This window comes from Amblyomma maculatum, chromosome 4, assembly GCF_055883805.1.
Source record: "Amblyomma maculatum isolate TAMU_Amacu chromosome 4, ASM5588380v1, whole genome shotgun sequence".
NCBI classification, from domain to species: Eukaryota; Metazoa; Arthropoda; class Arachnida; order Ixodida; family Ixodidae; genus Amblyomma; species Amblyomma maculatum.
In genome coordinates, this window is record NC_139347.1 from 165,276,363 (window position 1) to 165,292,146 (window position 15,784).

The 15,784-nt window shown below is 44.5% G+C and overlaps 1 protein-coding gene across 1 annotated transcript in view; it reads right to left on the bottom strand.

Moving 5' to 3' along the window:
* LOC146193412 (sperm-specific sodium:proton exchanger-like) overlaps window positions 1-15,784 on the bottom strand; it is a 71,811-nt gene that overhangs the window by 21,088 nt on the left and 34,939 nt on the right. Inside the window, exons 14-16 of the mRNA XM_084600543.1 lie at window positions 11,774-11,977; window positions 3,941-4,126; window positions 254-418 (exon numbers count right to left, since the gene is read on the bottom strand). Of these exons, the coding sequence (XP_084456669.1) occupies window positions 254-418; window positions 3,941-4,126; window positions 11,774-11,977 (555 nt within the window). The remainder of the gene's footprint in view (window positions 1-253; window positions 419-3,940; window positions 4,127-11,773; window positions 11,978-15,784) is intronic.

Here is a 15,784-nt window from a genome sequence, read left to right on the forward strand (position 1 = left end):
AAGTCAACACTGTCCAAAGAACTGTATCAGGCGCTACGGCAAGCAGGCAGGTAAACAAAACAAGACAGGGCAGTGCAGTGCAATGCAGTGCAATGCAAGGCAAGCTTAAGCGAATTCAGTGAATCGAGGCTCATGGGCGCCTCGATGCACGTATAACAGCAATGCAGGTGCTTATGCACAATACGCGAAAGCACAAATCGAATATCTGCAACTTTGAGCGCCTAATTTTCTACTACGCGCCACCACGGCCCACCTCAAGTAGCATGCCGTATTGTTTGTCATCCAGCAGACCACCATCGTGCAGGTCATGGAGCGCATCCATGGCTTTGTTGAGTGTCTTACGCGCTGCCTGACGCGTCTTCGTTGCGACCTCGATGTTCGGGTACTTCTGTTGGATGTCGATCACGTTCTTCAGAGTCTGCATTGGTGGAACAACGAGTATCTGTAGTACTTTGGTATGTATCCCAGTCTTCGACAGTGAGCGCTTAATTGAAAGGCACAGTGACGTCGTCAATAAGGCCGCCTGCCAGCGTACATCATCACACAGACAAGCCGTGGTCCGTTTTAATGAAAACGCTAATGCTCATATACTGTGGCTATAGGATGAATTGTTTTGTAAAGCAGTCTGATGAGAAGAGAGGAGTCGCTGGAGAAAGATTTGATGTTGGGAAAGGTTGAGGGTCGCCGCAGAAGGGGTAGGCAGCGAACGCGATGGTTAGATGGCATCCTCGAGGCACTGCAGATGAAGTTATGTGATGTTAGGAAGATAGTGAGAGACCGGAAAGCGTGGCGTGACATGGTCCATAGGGTCACGAAGAGTCGGACACGACTGAACGACTGAACTGAACTGAGTTATTGTCTCAAGATATTTTTAACACCAGTCTTTCGCATTTTTAATCATGTGTTCCTATAGTTCTTGGTAGAGTAGGGAAAATCTAAGGAAAAAGCAGGCAGGAGACCAGGCAGTGGGTGACTATGGCATTGGCTCTAGGAATAGCAGGGGGAGGAGTTACTAGTTGAGTTTGCAGAGCGCAATAACATAAGAATCACGAATATCTTCTTCAACAAACGAAAGAACCGGAAATGGACATAGAAAAGTCCTTCATAATGACTTCAAAATTGATTTCGTAATGTGTTCAACCCCCGCCATTGTGCAAGATGTAGAGATAATCGGGAAAGCACGATGAAGTGACCACAGGATGGTGAGGTCCCGAATTAGCCTAAATCTGAAGAAGGAACGCAACAGATTAGTAAGAAAGAAACCCATCAACGAATTAGTGGTGAGGGCGAGGGCACAAGAGTTCAGGAACTCGCTACAGAATAGATATTCAGCTCTAACCGAGGATGGTGACATTACGATAGAAGCAATGAACAATAATTTCAGAGATATTATTACTGAGTGCACTGTAGAAGTAGGCGGTATACGATACTTAGAGAGGATACCGGTAAGCTGTCTAAGGAGGCGAAAGATTTGATTAAGAAACGCCAGAGTATGAAAGCTTCCAATCCAACAGACCAGACAGAATTGGCTAATCAATAAGCACAAGGTGGTCGATATAAGGAAATATAACATGGAGAACATTGAGCATGTTGTAAAGAACGGCGGAAGCCTTAAACCGGTAAAAAAGAGATTGAGCATATGCAAAACCCAGATGTATGCTGTAAGAGACAAGGCAGGCAACGTCATCACGAATATGAACAAGATAGTTAAAGTAGCCGAGGAGTTCTATACAGATCTCTACAGTAGCCAAAGTAGTCAGGACCGCAATGAGACTGGTGGTAGGGAAAAACAGTCAGACGTTTCACCAGTGACAAGGGACGTCCAATGTCAAGGAAGCATTAGAAACTATGAAAAGGGGAAATCAGCTAGAGAGGATCAGATAACTACAGATATTTGTTAAAGGACGAGGGGGGGGGGAGGGGGATATCGTGTAGAAAAACTGGCCACCCTACGCAGTGCCTGGTGTCATCGACAGTACCGGAACCATGGAAGAATGCAAACATTATCCTCATTCATAAGAAAAGGGACTCTAAGGACCTTAAAAATTACAGACTTATCAGCTGACTGTCTGTTACGCATAATGTATTTACTAAGATAATCGCTAATAGAATCAGAACAACCTTAGACTGCCATTAAACAAAGGATCAAGCAGGTTTTCGGAAACTGTACTCTACTATCGATTATATCCATACCATGAACCAAGTGATAGAGAAATGCTTGGAATATAACCAGCCCTTATACATAGCATTTATTGATTACGAAAAAGCATTTGACTCAGTTGAAATCTCGGCGGTGATGCAGGCATTGTGAAATCAGGGGGTAGACGAGCCGTACGTGAAAGTGCTGGAAGATATATATAGTGGCTGCACAGCAACCATAGTTCTGTATAAAGAAAGTAACAAAATTCCTATAAAGAAAGGTGTTCGGCAAGGAGAAACGATCTTCCCAGTACTATTCACAGCTTGCTTAGAGGAATTATTCAGAGACTTGGAATAGAAGCAGTTCGGTATAAGGGTAGATGGAGAATACCTCAGTAATCTGCGATTTGCTGATGACATTGCCTTGCTAAGCAACTCGGGGAATGAACTGCAAATAATGATTGATGATCTAGACAGGAAAAGTACAAAAGGTAGGCTTAAAAATCAATATGCAGAAGACTAAGGTAATGTTCAAAAGCCTCGGGATGGGACAGCAGTTTACGTTATGTAGCGAAGCACTGGAAGTAGTAGGCGAATATGTCTGGTAGTAACCGCAGATCCGGACCATGAAAAGGAAATAACAAGAATAAGATTGGGATGGAGCGCATTTGGTAAGCGCTCGCCGATTATGAATAGCAGCTTGCCGATATCGCTCAAGAGGAAAGTATACAACAGTTGCATCTTACCTGTACTCACCTATGGGGCTGAAACGTGGAGGCTAACCAAGAGAGTTCTACCTAAGTTGAGGACAACACAGAGGGCTATGGAACGAAAAATGACAGGGGTAACATTAAGAGATAGGAAGCGTGCAGAGTGGGTCAGAGAAATAACTCAGGTTACCAACATTCTAGTGGAAATTAAGAAGAAATGGGCATGGGCAGGACATGGAGTGCGAAGAGAGGATAACCGATGGTCGGTGAGGGTAACAAACTGGATTCCAAGGAAAGGAAAGCGTAGCAGGGGGAGGCAGAAGTTAGGTGGGCGGATGAGGTTAAGAAGTTCGCAGGGGTCAAGTGGATGCAGGTAGCGCAGAATCGGGTAATTAGAGAAATGTGGGAGAGGCCTTCGCCCTGCAGTGGGTAAAGTCAGACTGATGATGATGATGATGATAGTTCTTGAAGTTGTTGTTTTTTTGTCCTTTGTATACGTTGTATGCCCTACCCGCTGGCACAAATATCATACAGTTCTGCAACCACCGAAATTCATTTTGCATTATAAATGTGTTATGAATCGTATTTGAAACCTTATATACGTAACACCCTCAGTGCACCCTTCCGCAATTTCCGCGCACATAGAATTACTGAAATACTGAAACAACAAGATATGTATGAAAAACAAATTAAGCCTCCTTTTTGCCAATAACCTGTAGAGATTCCGCATTCCATTCGAATTTTTTATCAGGCTATGCTATTGACCTACATGGTTTCAGTTATGTAATTTACAGCGCTTGAAAATGAAGAAACGAGGCGAGGCGCCAACGGCTAAGTTGTGTTCGTTTTGAATCGTCTGTAGCACATTTGTGCGTTGCTTTCTTGCCTTGTGTCTTGATCTTAAAGTAATGTAGATTCCATCAAGAATTTAAGGCCGCCCGAATAGATTTCGCACTTGGATATCATTTCCTCTTAACCCTAACAAAAACGAAAGGAACTGGAGGAACAGCCATACCGAGCCTTCAGAAAAATGTTTAAACGCATGCGGCTCAAAGTAACGAAATATCGCTGCCATTTGCACTTCGCTGTACCTGGAGCTTGTTGCGGACACAGGTGTCCCTGATGTGCGTCGCAAGCTGTGCGTTCTTCACGAAGCGGCTTGCCTTGGACATGGCCTCGTCCTCGGCCGTGATATAGGCCCAGCTCACGTCGTACGCGTTGAAGAGCTTCCGATTCAAGAGGTCGTCCAGCATGTCCCAAAGCCACACGAAGAGCACCTGTAGAGGAGGTAACGAAGTGCTAGCCGCTTGGTTGTAACACTGTGCGCACTGCCTCAATAGTGTTAGACATAGGGGAACACAGGTAAAGATACAGTTCATTGTGCAAGTGCGCGCCCATTGTGAATGTGAAGAACTCTGTTATGTTCCCTTCAATGCTACTAACTCCTTCTATCAGAGCGTCGTTTAGCTGTTCATCCACAGGTTGATAGCTGACACAAATTTCTTCCTCGTTTAGGTTTGTAATAATAATTGGTTCTCAGGAGCGGAAAGGCGCGGTATCTGTTACACTTGCTCTGTGGACACCTGAACCGCGCCGTAAGAGAAGGTAGGAAAGTGGGAATGAAAGGAGAAAGAGAGAAAGGGGAGTCGTAGTGGAGGGCTACGGAGTAATTTGGACCACCTGGGGATCTTCAACGTGGGCTAGTGTGACGAGCGCCCGTGCTTCCCTATGGGCGAGGATGACGCTATTTGCAATGAAAGCCAATCGTTAGCGGCAGAGGGCGCTGCTTGTCAAGAGGGTGCCACCTGAGCAGACGACGCAGTTTTCTCTCTTTACGGCAATCTGTTGGTGTTGTGCGTGCGTGTTAAACCTGCTTCTGCGCCTCTTTTGCTTTCACGAAGGTGCAGTAGTTTATTTACGGAGTAGGTGTTTGCTCATGCGAGTCGTTCCGCACTTTTACCTGCTCGGCGACGATTGCATCGGTTTTTTTTTTTCTCGTTTTGTGCGCGCGTTCTGTGCTCGCCTGTATCCCTTCTTTTTTTACTGTGTCGCCAGTGGCGAAGCGCGGTTCCCGATTGTTGTTTCCCCAGTGCCTCTAACTAAACTGCAGAGAAAAATGCCAAAGAGAAAGCGGTGGTGCACAGAGAAGACTTTCTTTTTTTGCAAACGGGGCTACCGCTAGAACAAGGAGCGTACGTATTACTGCGCTATCTGATGCTACGTAAGTACGCATTCTGTACAATGGGAACGAAGCATCGATAGAAATGACTGAAGGTAAACGGCAACTGCTTTTGTTGGCGAGATACAAACCTGGGCGAGTCGGTAACGGTGCTCCATGGCAGTGTGTAGCGCAAAGAGTGTACACAGGCGCTACAGACAGCACCTGTGTTGTGTACCTTTTCTGTGTCCCTCGATTGTCATTTTGCGCTACACATATGTCATATGGATGCAGTTATATATTAGGCGCATGTTTCACCGTAAGCGCGGCATTACCAACGAGCTTCATCGCGATTAACCGGCCGCGTCTCGTGCATATTGCGTATCTGAGAAAAAAAAAAACTTCGTCAGCTTCTTCATTCAAAAGATGGTGACTTCGGCAAAACCTTGTGCAATCGCAGGCCGCGATGTACCTTAATTAGCCGCTGTAAGTAAAGGTTCCTCGTTTGTGTTCTGCTGTTTTTTTTTTCTTTTTATTCAAATACCTCACGGGCTCCGATTGGAGTAATATGTGAGGGGGGTTACATAACTGGGGTGCGAAACAGAAGCATGTAGAAGATGGTTATTTTAACATCGTTATTTTCAAACCGTTAACATTATACCCTCCACACCTTGTGCCCAAGACGGCACCAAAAAAGGAAGGAAAGAAACATATGCGAGCAGCAACCACCTCGTAAACGCCATAAGCGGGACGCAGGGACTGGACCCGGCGATTCGGGCTCGGAAATCAACGAGGGCTCCTGTTTTCTCGAAGCTGGCTTTCAAGACTGCAACGACTCCTCCGGCTCCAGTGAAGCGGGCATTGTGGGTGAACAGAGTGGCAGCCAGGCTACACTGCAGACACCTAACCACCACGGAGGCCGTCATTCGTTTGAGGACATTCTCATTCCGGTTACATGGATGCGGATACCTTCCGTGGATAACAGCCTAGCTTATGCTTAAGACCCAATAACTTTGAAAAGACGAAGGTTGACCTTGCATTCCAACTTTTTGGAGATGAGGTTATTAAAGGACTTTTTTTGCAATGGCGGCATGTGGAGACTATATACACTCGGGTGCAACCAACAGAAGACTTCGTCTCAATCAATCGCCTGATACGAGTAATGACCTCCAGGATAACCAAGCGTGCACTTAAGCCGGGTAGCCCAGACATGCGTTTCTTGGAAGACTTTTTAGGATATCTGGACAAGTGGGAAGAACATGCCAGCATTGCCTTCCACTCGCATTGTCACCTTTGATTAAACATGCTGCCTTCGTTCTATTAAACCGAATCTGTGTTTCGTGACTTGTATTCTTTGAGTTTGAATTCCTCCAAACGCGAAAGCTCTCATGTGCGTTTACCGGGTTAGCGTGTGGCTCACGTACCGATTGAGCTTTCAAGTTCGAGCAATCTGCACAAAGCAATTCGATATTAACATTTGCATGTTAAAACGTTATATCAATCCTAAGCTCCTGAAAGAGCTCTAAAACAAAGTATTAAACGTGAGCCAAAGCAACGCGCAGCTCCCTTTCCAACTCGCAGCAGCGCGGCGCAATGTGCGCGAGAAACCGGCTCGCACCCTCTCGCACCACAGCGCCGCTATGCGGCCGCCGGCGGCTTTCATTGCTCTCCGAGCCATCCCAGCCGGCGCGCTCGACACACTAGCCAGTATATTCTAAGCACTATAACGTGCGCTGACATCTCACAGCACACGGACGCCGCTTCGTTTCGCCACCATCGAAACGCAGCCGTCGTGGTCGGGTTCGAACCCGTGAACTCCGGCACAGTAGTTGGGCGTCTCCTACTCACATTCCTGTCTCTTTTAGGTTCAACCCACCCCAACCTGCCAATGATGCATCCAGAATGGCTTAGTGGTTAGCATGCTCGTCAACTAATCGAAAGGCACTTTCTTAATCCTAACTGCGTCAGCCCGATTAGATGAAGCCGAAATTAAGGTGCTGGTGTATTTTGTAATATCAGCCATTTGAAAGAACCTCCGGTAAAAAAAAAAAAATTATTCAGCAGAACTCCATTGCGGCGTTTCACAATGTCCGGTGCTGCTTCACATTAAGCAGTTTGCAATAATTTTTACATGAGAGTACCCATGAAAACTCGTATTAATATTACTGCCTTTTATCCTGTGAAAATTATGTAATTTTATGGAATATTTTCTTCCATCCTTCATTTTTTAGCTAAGATCAAAGTGCAGCAGATGGTTTGCTAAATTGTTTTTATCATTTAGCAACCTGATTGGCATATTTTTGCGGCCAAAATAAATGCCTCAGGTGACTGAGAAAGGGGATAAAAGGGGGGGGGGGGTCACAGGAAGGGAAATGCGCAGTATCTGTCCCACTTGTAGCTGTGGACACCTGAACCGGGCCGTAAGGGAAGGGAGGAAGGTGGGAGTGAAAGTGGGAGTGAAAGTGGACAGAGAGAAAGAGGAGCCGTAGTGGAGGGCTACGGAGTAATTTCGACCACCTGGGGATCTTTAACGTGCGCTGACATCGCACAGCACACGGACGCCTCTTCGTTTCGTCTCCATCGAAACGCAGCCGCCGAGGTCGGGATTGAACCCGGGTACTCAGGCACAGCAGTCGGGCGTCTTACCAGGCAGTAGTTTAATTCTAAGCAGCTGCCTTCATCATAGGTTGCCTTTATTTCAAACAAAAGGGCTGTGCTTGGCTTGTAATATAGCTCACTTGCTACATCGTGTTGCAATTAGCGTGGCGGAGCTGAAAACAAAAAACAAGAAATTTTTGGGAAAAAAGCTATTTTTTCGTTTTTCTCAAAGGCTTAGAAAACAAAAACAAAATACAGTCTGTATGATACTATTAAAAGAACTTCAAAATATATGTTAATCTTTCACCTTCTGCTGAATTTTCAAAGCTGATTACAGCTTTAAGTGATCTAATACTCAGTGTTACTAAAAAAATATTTCAACACCTGCCTGCTGGAAGAAGTTGACAGAATAAAATATCTAAGCGTTGTGTTTGACTATAGGGTGAACTGGAAACCGCACATTGAGCATGTGTGCTCAAGATTAGCATCATCATGTTATGCTTTGCATAGAAGCAGAGCGAATTTTGATATATACGTTTTGAAAATCATTTACTACGCCATTTTTTTATTGCCACCTCGCCTATTGTTGGAACTCATGGGCTTTTTCTACCTTCAAGACATATTTGGATCTCAAAATATGCCTTCAAAAACGAGCGTTACTTATTATGACCTTTACTAACAGATACCAGCTAAGCCGTCGGTCTCCCCTGATGGGGCTGGTACAGGTGGGTCACCGCCGCTTGCGGCGGGGGCTTGCCTGGCTCGAATTTTTATCTGTTCTAGGCCATCATTGCACACGCCACCGCTGGTGGTGGACGACGGCTGTTGTTGCGGCGCGCGTCTTTCTTTCCCTCTTGCTTTTTTCTTCTCTATATCTTCTCTTCTGTCTGCACGAGGCAGCGGAGGTGGCTCAGCTACAGAGCCAGTAGCAGGCCCGTGCATTTTCTTTTCCTTCTTCCTACAGCCACAACAACAACAACAGCTAAGCCGTCCACTTTACCAAGAAATTAAAAATATTTTCATTCATGCTTATGTTTCAGGTCAAGGTATCAGTAACAGTTTATAACATCGAATCCAACAACCACCCACTGACAATTCATGTTTTTGCTATGCCTATCAGTAACACACAACATTTACGGTCAGCGACTGCTGTAGTTTTATTGTGCGAAAATCTGGAATGATGTTCCGATTGTGGTCAATATATTCAACGGCTTGTATATTCTGTAAAAGTTTTTTTTATAATATGTTGTATACGCAAGCACTGTTTTCTTAGTTTTATATTACTAGTCTGTTCTGGGCTGCCAAGCTTGTATGACTATGGGCCCAAATTAGCTTCGGCTATAGGCCCAACAATTTTTAATGTAGTGTTTATATGTTGAATAAAAATATTCTTCTTGCTCTTCTTCTAACACTGACAGCTGGCTGCTTCTAGATAATAAAGAATACTTAGAAGGCTGTCATTTGGTTTTGGGTCCAGGATTTATGCATAGATGTGCTGCTTCGGGATAAATTCTTAATCTACTGAAACACTGAAGAATGCCGAAATGCCGCAATTTTGCTTTTCCTCTTCTGCTGGGTGTCGAAGTGTGAGCATATATAAAATGTAGTCTTGTTTCGCTTATTTTACATTTTCAATGAAGCCCGAAGAGAAGCAAGACATGTGGTAGTTACATCGGCGAGAATGTTTTTCTACCAAATGATGTCGGTGCGTCAGCAGCGATTCCTGTCGATGAGCCCACCTCACACCGATGCAACAGCTAGCCAAAGTTGTGCATCGCTGCGCCGTTGATAGTATGTCACCCTGCTGCAATGTGTGCCGTTACTAGATTCACTAATATGATTTCCAAGTCATTAATTATAGTTCTAGCGATAAGTCTTGATTGGGAGGAAAGAGCATTTAAAGATACTTTGGTGCCCAATTAAATATCTGTCAAGGCTTTGTTTTGTCTAGTACTTAGCCGTTGTTGACTTACTTACAGAGGAGCCCCATAGGATTCTTTTTATAGCTTCGAATTGCTATAGAAAGGTCATAAAATCTGAATGTCCACAAAGTGAACTGGAAGAAGGAAAACTGAAACTCAGCATGAGCAGATTGGAACAATCTATAAAGAAGCAACCATAGCAAGATCTCCACTAATCCTGTAATGTCATTAATTTTTGAACTTACGAATTTATGAATATCAATTGTGAAATTAAAGTTACTTTATGACTTTAGAACCTTCATTGAAAAATAAACGCTAAAAGTACCGATGTATTGACTAGAACAAACTGGGAAAGAGAACACACGCAAAACACTGAAGCATTTCTTTTTCCTGTCAAAAGCTTACTTGCAAAAAAGTGATAAACTTTGAATTTAGGATTTCACAAAAAAGAAAAGGCAGCCACTGACATTAAAGGGCAAGAATATTATATAGCTCAAAGATGCCGCAAGTTACCAATACATAATTCTGCATGGTTTATTTGGAGGTAAATTTGTAAATATTGAACTGCACATTAAAACTCACATGAAGAAAGACGCAAGTAAGAGCAAGAATGTGTTAAAACACAAGAGAAGTATGCAGAAGCGTGGCCTGTGCAGTTGGTCACGAGTTGAATGTAAGAAACAATATGAGGTTTACCTCAAATTTTCGAAGACGACTCAATGAACTATAAAAAAGCAAATTTGAATTTAGATTAAAATGACTGGAACGAGCCAGGAAGCAGAAAGCACACGAAGGGCGAATCTTATTTCTACTTGACTGATTGTAAAAAAAAATTAAGATATACCATAATTTCCGGACTATAGTACGCGGATTATACATGTCTAAAAGCTGAGATTTGGCGTCATGCAGAGATTCTATGTGTGCGCACAATATATCTTTATTATTTCATATCATATGTCACAGCCGGAGAAGTCTACCGGGGGCTATGAATAAAAAAAGAAAAGAAAAATGTGTGTCGAATGGGTGATGCCGACATGTTGACTTGCTTACTAGGTTAAATCAGCTCATATATGGTATCAACTTCGATATGCAAGCGAATGCTGCCACGCTGGCGAAGAATGGCTTCTTTCTCGTGTTTGTATTTGTGAGCATGTGCGCACAACGTAATGAACAAAAATAAATAATCAATACGGGAACACATAAATGCAGATGTATGCCGGAGCTGGCACGGTCAAAATGGTTGCGTGGCTAAGAAAGACGAAAAGCCTTTTCGGCAGCGTCCGGCCCCGAGGATTTTGACGGGTTCTTGAAGTGAACCCCATGCAGTATATTGCTACACACGGTTTTACTCCTTGTCAATGGGAAGTGTGCTTATACTGCTTTCTCAAAGTTAAAAAAAAAACCTTTTCAACCAAAATTCCTCCTTGCGAACTATGCATCAAGCGCGGACAATATAAAAAAAAAAGCTTATTTTGAGCCAGAATTTTCTCCTGCGGGCTGTTCACCAAGTTCACGGACTATAGTCCAGAAATAGCGGTACATTGAACTAGGAAAACAGGCTTTAGTATTATGTGTACCATGAAACTGTTCCTGTTCCTGTTTTGCACACAGCCGGACATTGACTGCTTCCTTTCGCATGCGGGACTACAACACACATGGCAGCAATCTCTTTGAGCTATGAAATTGTCATTTGTGTCTTTTTTTAAACACCTATAATTAGGGCAACAATTTAATGAGTAGTAAACACATAGAAAAAGAGGCTGTTTGCTGCTTCAGTTCAACTATCCACATTGATTGGCACAAATAATCGACATTTTTAAAAATTTTCTAATATTTTCGGAAGAAAACTCGTTCTTTTCCTTGTATTTTTTTTCCGATCCCCAAACGTTTCTGAAATTTTACATCCTTAGCTTCAACGAACATTCATGCGAAATAATGCACCTCTACGCACAGTAAAAAGCCCGCGATCGCAGTCGAAAGCTGGCGGGCTGTCTCTATCGACGTTTCCATTCCCTCTTTCCCTCTCTGAATGTCTACCTCACTATTGCTTACCTAAGCAATTAGATCTCCCATTTAGCTACTGTTTACAATAGTACAGTTTTTTTACAATCTCGGCTTTTGTTATATGACCACGTGTACTGGGCACCACAGCCGAAAACACCGTATGCTGCGCCGAAACACGCTCCGTGCCACTTGACGCAAGGCGTGAGATATGAACAGGAGGAGTGAAGGGGAAAACCACTTACGACTCTTTTCTGCAACGTCTTGAAGGTGCGGCAGCCAATAAGCAGGATGTAGCTGTACTGAAGAAACAGTGCATACTTGGGGTCCTCGATCTCGACGGACACTAAACTGGCCAGCACGAACTCCGACACGATGAGGCAAAAGATGATCATGTCCAGCTGGCGCCACACATCCCGGCCCACTTTGAAAGTGCCCGTAGAGTACACCTGCAAATGGGTAATGGCAGGAAGTGTACCGATTACCTCTCTGAGTCCTGTAGCATTTCGCTCCATAACACTAGCACAAAAATCAAACTTTTGCTAAGCTCCCTTGTAAGAAATTAGTTCAATAGAATACCCAGAGGCGCACAGAGCCCCTGTCACAGTATACCTAGAGCAACTAGCAGCACTGTCCAAATATCGCGCCCGCTAGTAATTCATGGGCTTATGTCCAATTCGAGAGCACTTCGAAAGCTCAAACAAGCGGGTGCCCTCCAGTGGGAGAGCAGGAGTAGAATCACTGGCTTCCAATGGTAGAGGAGGGGGGCTTTTCCTCCGCTGAGAGCACCCGAGTGCGTTCCCGGCTACTCCCTCGTCTAAAGCGAGTGTAGAGGAAGTCACATGGCATAAAGCGTCATATCCGCACAATCTTTTTTTTTTTCTCTCTCGAGTTGGCAGCGCTCAAAACAGCGGCTGCAAAGCGTCGGAGCTCGGCTACCTCAGCGAGCGGAAAGCATTGCTCAGGTGCTGTATGCATGTTTGAGAGTCGCTGCTGGCGTCAAAAGGGCCAAAGGAGGCAGATAGCCGCGCTGTGAGAACAAAGGCATACAAAACAAGCGGTTCAATACGGATCGTTGGCCTCTCCTCGGGTTACAACTGCCGCCACTGCGGGCAGGCGAAGAATGCTGGGGAGAGAAGTGCGGTCACATGGTCGTGACGCGCTGCTCTCGACATGCAGAGAGCGTTCAGTTACACCCTCGCTCGGCGTGCTCCTGTACTGATCTGCACTGCTCGGCGCCTCTGCTCTCGTCCCCCCAATCGAATGCGCCATTAGTCACGCAGTGGGCGTTTCTTTTGTGCTATTTGGATGCTTGCCTTTTGCTGTATTTACAAAAACTACAAAAGCCAGCTCATTCACCGAGGGCTCATCCTAGAGCTTGTCTAGAATATTCGGGATTTTTTCTAAGTATTGCAAATTCACTACTGTTCTTGCAAGGGCACGCCTCTTTCTTTAGAGCAATATGCCCTGCCACCTAGAGGGCATTGTTATGGCCGCCAGAGGCACTGCGCAGTAGAGAGGCTCCCGGGAAGCGGATGCTCTGAGAATCTCGTTATTTCTGCCTAGATCGTAAAGTGTGTTTGTTCAAGCTTCCTCATGTCTTTGTACGTTCGTAGGTAACAGATTCGCTCGATAAGTTTCCAAGATTACTTACTGCAGACGGCTTGGTGTCGGGAAGCAAATGCAGGAGTCAAGATATTGCGATTACAGGTCGCTACGTGGCTGTTGATAATGGGTAATATATTTTAACGGCACCACATTTAGCAGCACACCAATGAAAGTCTCGCACATCGTACAGACATTTGGAGAGTGCCCAAATTGTTCAGTCGCGGCATGCAGCAAAATTTTTTCTCGCTAGCATGAAAACAAAGATCCTTACTCTTAATTTCTCAAACGCCAGTGTGCGAAAGGGCTATATTAAAATACTTGAATCGCGCGCCCAAGGGTTGCGAAGAGCCCGACTAGGGGCGTGTTTTCCTAGAATTAGATTCTGAGCAAAAACATCACCGACATGTCTTAATGTTTTATTAATTTCCTCGGTGATGTGTAAGCTACTACGACGTACCGTTAAATGAAAGCGTTCGGAATGGCTAGCTACGCAACATTTTTCGAGGGCGCACTTGAGAGGGTGACCAGTTGCAACCGAGTTCCTGCGCTTACAAACAGTACGAGCCCATGGCTGCGAACGCACAAGTTTTCTGGGCTGAGGCTATTTACCAAGCATTTACTACTCGTTGTTGTTTGCATACGTCAACAATCCTCGCCGGTTTCTTTATCAAATACGTATTGGAGCGTACCTTGTAACGTATGTAAAATTTTAACTTTCTTTTAAATTTACTTTTCATATAGAACTGAGAAGGCTAAGTTATTACTCGTACGGGTATACATACTGAAAGCAAGCGAAGACAGGAGCTGCCATGAGCTGTTTTGAAATGCACCGAGAAAATGATGCCATTACGCCCCAAGAAACATTAGCTTTGAGACAGTGTCTCTGACACGTGACCTTACGCATACCAAGGAATCAAAACCTTATAGAAAATAAAACAAAGAGAAAAATTAATAAAGCAACAAATTTGCAGTCGGTAAATTTACGTATCAATGCTGCCGTCGAAGTGTGCCCTCTGCGGTGATATTTTATGACCTAACGCTTGATGTCCACTTAATGCAGAGTCAGGACTTGATATTTTAGATACTAAAATATCATCGTTGCTTACATACCATTTGTATTAGTAATTTTACAAAGACTAAAAAAACATTAAAGCGCTTCCTTCAGATACTACCAAGTCCTTAGCAGGATAACTTCTTCAATGATAAGCGAATATTTGAAGCACTCACCACTGAGGCTTGCCTATTTTATTAATTTATTCCTTACGAGAATACGAAAAACAGATACATCCTGCCTGCCTGAAACATTTCCTTTTCCACCAATTCTTGTTCTCCACGTTGGCGTTTTATCTTCGCCCTTCTCTCGTTAATTGCGCGACGGGGATCACTTTTTGCTGCAATAGAACGACTCCCCTGCTCGTTCCCATCTTTGCGTTACTAAACCTTTTACAAATGGGGACCCATTATTCCGCCTTGATGTTCCTTTGTCGCTTCTTCGAAGGCGCAATATATATGCCGCCCTAGAGGCGTGCAGCGGCAGCAGTCCCACTCACAACTTGCTGCGCCGCGCCGGCGTGCTTGTTTTTTTATTATAATTACTTTCTGCTTTTCAGCTACAAATACCTTATTCAGGTCGCCATGCTGAGCTCAAGAAATCAAGAAACGAACCTACGGCCAATGGGAGTTTTCACAGGAAATAGCGGGACATAAGACTGGAGGCACCGACCGCATACATTTCCTCGCATACATTCCAAACCGGGCTCAATGCCACAGCCATCCTCTCGTCACAAAGAAAAAATCCAATGGAAAACTGGAGTGCGAGCTGAACATCATTTGCCAGATGACAGGGAGGCGATTTACGTCAGTAAAGCGAGTCTCCTCCGAATGAATATCGGGTGACCATGCTTCGTGCAAGCTACCAGCCTTGCGTGAATGAACGTCTTTCGGAAATGAAAAGGAAATTAAGCAAAAAGTAGAGTAATTCTTGGAGGTTGAAAACGTCTGGCATGAACGCGTTGAAGTTGTTGGCCGGTTGAACACTTTGAAAAATATCCAAAACCCATAACATCTACGCAAACCTCAACTCCACAAACTACACTGCAAGAAACAAGGTCCTGCGAATAAATCTTGTTGTTTTGTGAATTATGCTTTAACTAATTCAAAGCCTATTTCTTTTTGCCCTTATAAGCTACAGTTTGGTTAAATTTAAGAAGTTTAACGTCCCAAAGAGACTGACGCAATGAGGGAAGCCACAGTGGAGGGCTCCGCCAATTTCGACCCCCTGCTGCAGTTATTTAACGCGCGCACTGTCATCGTATACAGCACACGGCAGCCTTGCGTTTCGGCTATATCGAAAAGCGGCCGCCGCAGCCGTGTTTAGGTCCTGCTTTCTTGGGCGCAGCAGGCGAGCTCCCTCACCTCACAGTCGACTAAAGACTATAAAAAGAGGGATTGCCTCCCTTTGTTTGGAGTCGGCCTTGTTAAAATCATGTGTACATATGGCAGAGGAAAGCTTCAATAATCAATTACAAAGGCTTGAGGTGGCTGGTTTCCCGGTTATGATTATATGTGGGGTGGCAGAGTCTTCCCTATATTCCCTATATGATTCCCTATATATAAAGTGATTCCCTATATACACAGAGTTGCACACT